The 5,399-nt window shown below is 51.8% G+C and overlaps 1 protein-coding gene across 1 annotated transcript; it reads left to right on the top strand.

Annotated features, from left to right (window-relative positions):
• Positions 1–2,005: 2,005 nt before the first annotated feature.
• On the top strand, positions 2,006–3,313 carry GCNT3 (glucosaminyl (N-acetyl) transferase 3, mucin type). The gene has a single exon (XM_075043979.1). The coding sequence runs from the start codon at positions 2,006–2,008 to the stop codon at positions 3,311–3,313; it is 1,308 nt and encodes a 435-aa protein (XP_074900080.1).
• The last annotated feature ends 2,086 nt before the right edge of the window (positions 3,314–5,399 follow it).

Below are 5,399 nucleotides of genomic sequence, written 5' to 3' on the forward strand. Positions count from 1 at the left end.
CACCTAGAACCTTGAAGTAGAAATGATTGTTTATGATGCTATACAATATGTAAAATATACTCTTGTTTTCCTAGTCCACAAGCAGTGGCTGAATGAAAGAGGGTATCTGTGTACTGAAATCAGAGTAGAGGATCAATATAAAGACATTGCTTTAGAAAAAGAAAATCCCAAGACTACAAGAACTTGCCATCCCCCCATACAATACTGCAAAGATACAGTCTAGCAGAGGTGACCTGAATGGGAGGAGCTGCTTGAAAGTGCAGCAGATGCACTGAGAGGACTATCATTGTCCTATTCCAAGAGTTTCTTGGAAAGTACCTTTCCTCAGGTGCTTTGAAATTGTTCAGGTGAACAAACTCTCTAGTGCAAGCTGAACATACCTTAGAAATAAATTTCAGGAGCGAAGTACACATATAAATGGGATTAATGTCTTCCTTGCACTAAGAAAGCAGCTGGCCCATCTAGCATCTTGTTTACATTCCCAAGCCATTTTTCCCCATGTTTCTCCCAAGCACATTCACTTTGGTACTCAGCACAGGCAAACTGACATCTGTGCATATGGGAAATACTGTATGTATCACATCATTGCCTTTCATAATGCCCATTAGAATTTCTGGACCACAGATGTCCAAGACAATTATTTACCAAATTGGGTAAAGCTAATAATTCAACAAATAATCTTAAGTTTTGAAATTGGGGAAGTAACTGCTGCTGTTTTCTAGAACCCGTGCAGAGCTACACTTACATCAACTGTCCTCAGTCCAGCTACACGTTCTATGAGTTTGGTTCCTTGATGCATCTGGAGAAAGAAAAAAAAAAAAATTAAAAGAAATACACCTTGGCTTGCATCATCTTAGAAATTTTGACTCATCATTGAAACTGGCCCTTTTTTACAAACATGGTACCAAATACCATGTTTTGTTCAAACTACAAAGTGGCTTGGGATGACTGCAAAACCCTGGGGACATTATTTTGTTCATCACAGCACAAAGTGTATTTTAGTCACTCGCAGTTATCCCTCTTTAAGTGATACTTACTCAGCCAGGATGTCCTTATAGGGGCATGCAGGAGTACCTGACGCTCTCCACCAATATTCTCTCACTCCTTGCTTTAAGCGGACACTTTGTGGCAAATTATTTCTAAACCACAGCCTCTATCTTCACCTGCTGCTTGGACTGTAGAAGCAGAGATTCCACTTCGCCCAGCTGTCCAACATCTTTTGTAATAATCCTTCACTAAAGCTCAAAATGCTCCAGGCCAGGAGAAAGCTTGTTGCGGCTGGGCTTCTAGGCTACAGCACTACCGCCTCCACTCCCTTGACCTGTAAGTTGGAATGATCAGAACACTGGAAAAGCAGGTTAGATCCCAAAGTCATCTAGTAAAGTCTTTTTTTAAAAGCGTGTTTCAACTTTTTTTTTTTTAAAGTTGGAATGATCTGAACACTGGAAAAGCAGGTTAGATCCCAAAGTCATATAGTAAAGTCTTTTTTTAAAAGCGTGTTTCACGGGGTTGGCATTCTAAAGGAATTTTCCTTGCGTTACGCACTGGACAGGGGTAAGATAAAACACCTTCTTTTAAACAGACATACAAGATACACAACCACCTCCAGCGTTGATAAAACCAAACGCAATCACGCCACGGGGAAGGAGGAGACTTCCTTTTATTCACCTATTATTCACCTGCGGCTAAGCAGAGATCGCCCTGCCACTCTTTCACCACTACCCAGGAAGCAGGCACCCAGGCTGTCAGGTTACTCTTCGCTCGGCACCGGCTCCGGCGCCCTCAATAAAGTCCACCTAAGAGGCAAGACCAGAGCCACCGAGGCAAGGCAGCCGCGGGCGGGCGGGGGGCGGCGGCGGCGGGTGGGGGGGGTTGGTGGTCGGGCAGCGCTTCGCCCCCGAGCGGCGGGGGAGGGCGGGCCGCACGTGGCGGCGCGGCGCGCGAGGGAGCCGGCCGCGCCCGCCGCCGCCGCCGCCGCCGCCGCCGCCGCCGCCGCCGCGGGGGCATGCGGCTGTGCGACAGGACCCCCCTGCAGGCGCGGCGGCGCTGCGCGGTGCTGCTCAGCTCCCTGCTGCTGGCCGCCGCCGTGGCGCTGCGCAGCGCCACCCGGCCCTGCCCCGCCGCCCACCCGGACGCCGCCGCCCACCCCCGCTGCCGCGAGCGCCTCTACCAGGCGCTGGAGCTCTCCCCCGGCAGGAGGATCAACTGCTCGGGGATCGTCCGCGGCGATGAGAAAGCCATCCGGGAGGCCCAGCTCAGCAACCTGGAGGTTGCGAACAGAAGGGCTTCCCTGACGCCCGGCGAGTACCTGAACATGACTAAGGACTGCAGCAACTTCAAGGAGACCCGGCGATTCATCGAGTTCCCGCTGAGCCAGGAGGAGGCGGAGTTCCCCATCGCCTACTCCATGGTCATCCACAACAAAATCGAGATGTTTGAGCGGCTCCTGCGCTCCCTCTACGCCCCCCAGAATGTCTACTGCGTCCACATTGACAGCAAGTCCCCGTCTGCCTTCCAAGAGGCCGTGCAGGCCATAGCAGCCTGCTTCCCCAACGTCTTTGTGGCGAGCCGCTTGGAAGACGTGGTGTATGCCTCCTGGTCCCGGCTGCAGGCTGACCTCAACTGCATGCAGGACCTGCTGCGGAGCCCCATGCCGTGGCGCTACGTTCTCAACACCTGCGGCACCGATTTCCCCATCAAGACCAACGTCGAGATCGTCCGTGCCCTGAAGGTGCTGCAGGGGCGGAACAGCATGGAGTCAGAGAAGGCCTCGGGCCCCAAGCGGGATCGCTGGCGGTACCACCACGAAGTGGGGAAATTCATCTTCCGGACAGCCACAGAGAAACCGCCGCCACCCCACAACTATCCCATGTTCACGGGCAACGCGTACATTGTGGTCACGCGGGCCTTCGTGCAGTACATCTTTGAGAACCCCACGGCGCAGCAGTTCCTCGAGTGGGCCAAGGACACCTACAGCCCCGACGAACACGTCTGGGCCACCCTCAACCGCATGCCCGGCGTGCCGGGCGCCACGCCCCAGAATGACAAGTTCCAGCTCTCGGACATGAACGCCCTGCCCCGCCTGGTCAAGTGGCAGTACCTGGAGGGCGACACCAGCAAGGGCGCGCCCTACCCGCCCTGCGCCGGCCAGCACCAGCGCGCCGTCTGCATCTACGGGGCGGGCGACGTGCCCTGGTTGCTCCAGCAGCACCACCTCTTGGCCAACAAGTTCGACCCCCTCGTGGACAACGCCGCCATCCAGTGTCTCGAGGAGCACCTGCGCCACAAGGCCCTCTACGGCCGGGGGCTCTGAGGGGAAGCCGCCGAGACCCTCGCCACCACCTGCCTCCTCCCGTAGGCGAGTCGCAGCCGGCAGCGCCTCAGGGACGGCGGGAGACCCCTGTCGTGAGGCGGCACGCGCGCCTCCGCGTTACCCGCGCCGGCGGAGGGATCTCGCCGCGCGGCAGGAGGGCGCGGGAGCCTCGGCGGTCCCCTGAGGAAAAGTCGGCCGCGCGCGGCAGGCGGTGCCGCGCGCGCTCGGAGCCGGCGGGCGCGCGAGGTAGCTAACGGTCGGAAGAGCTGCGCTGCCCCCTGCGGCCGTGAGGGAGGGGGGGATACGGACGGGGCGCCCCGGGGGCCGCCTCGGCGGAGGGAATGCCCGGTGTCGAAGGGCGGGAGGGCTCAGCCTCCCCTGCCCTGCCTCCTCCCCTCCACTGTCCCCCGACGCGCGGGCTTCTCAGAGACGCCGTGCGGGGTGCGGTCTCCCGCCCGGCACCCCAGGCAGGTTTCTGACAGACCGTCTTAAAGAAACGGGGGTAGTGTGTTTTTCCATTCTCCTACAGCCTGTTGGCAAAAGTAGACAGGCAGGGCCAGGTCATGGACCACGGTGACTCCACGTCCTGCTACAAGCAGAGCTGAAACTACAATTAATTTGTTTTTCTACAAAGCACTCCCAGGCCACAGACTCCTGGCACCTGCTGCACTGCTCAGCTTAGCATCTGGCTGCTGCTTTTGCATCGGTTTAAATTCTGTCAATAGCTATTAGCCATTAAAAAAAAAATCCTTCAATAAAATCAAATATACTAAAATGGATGGCTCTTTGGTATTCTGTAGTCCTCTGAGAAGGACTGGTTGTGCTCCTAGGCAGAGCCATTAAACCAATTAACCCCTCTGCACCCTACTTCTCCATCTGTAATACAGGGAGAGGGATGCTTATGTAGTTAATGGTGTGCAAACCTACATTTCTGCAACATCCTCTCTCTTGCCCTCCCCCTGGAAAAGAGATTTTTGTGAGGAGTGCTCTTGGTAATATATTTGCTGTATCCAGTAGTGTATCTGGCCTTTTAGATGAACAAAGCAATCATCCAACACGTTGTTTTCTTAAGTTTCTAGAAGCTGAAAGATTTGTGAACTTCTGTATTTCACCCACATGTATTTTTCCCACCTTCTCCCATTAAAGCCAGCCACTTTCCATGGATCCAACAGCTTTTCATTACCTATAATGCTGAGGGACTAATTCATTTGTCTTTGTACTACCAAAAAATCTTCAAGTAATTTTTTTGTCAGTAAACACTCTCACCTTCATAAATTCAAGGTCTCCAGTGGAGAATTATCATTATACAAAGAACATCTGAAGCAATTCCATAGCACTCGGCTACATTTAGAGGAAGTTAAGACTGCAATCACACAGATCTTGAAAACACTAATTTAAATAGGATGAGAAGATGAAATAACTGACTTGAAAAGGTGCGTCATTGCAATTTTGTTAGACATTTTAAAATGAACTTGGTTTTAAAATGCTGATTTTTAAAATGCCATGGTGATTTCACAGCAAACATTATAGGCAAAAACCCCAACTACTGGCAAGAAAAGCTCTTGAATGTAATCACCCAATGTGTGTCAAATATCATTGGACATTTGTTTATTCAAAAGGAGCAAATAAAGTGATAGGATTGCTGGTCCCAGTGGGAAACTTTTTTCCAACTTCCATAAAGAGACATTTGCTACAACAGAGATTAAAGCTTTATGTGAACTTGATAGTAACACAGAGAATTTTAAAATGGCTTCAGCAGCAAATTCAAGATTAAATAGCAAACATCTCCATGTCCAGTACATTGGTTTAGAACAAAACTTCTCTGCAGACTCAGGGTAAAAACTCAAGTCTCCCAACACAGAAGACTGCATCTAACCACTGCTGCCTAATCTGATTTTCCTTGTTGGAGCCCTTCCATTTACTTGAAGTTAATGCATATTAGCCCCAAATGGTGAACTACTGCCAGTGGTTCAGTGGGGGACTAGGGTAGTTGTTCAAGTTTCCGGACTAAATCAGGCAGAGCAGGGACAGTGTGTTTCTGACTATGGCAAGGTGTTGTCTTTTTTCCTTGGAAAATAGAGAAAAA

The sequence above is a fragment of the Buteo buteo genome, chromosome 13, assembly GCF_964188355.1.
Source record: "Buteo buteo chromosome 13, bButBut1.hap1.1, whole genome shotgun sequence".
Classification (NCBI taxonomy): Eukaryota; Metazoa; Chordata; class Aves; order Accipitriformes; family Accipitridae; genus Buteo; species Buteo buteo.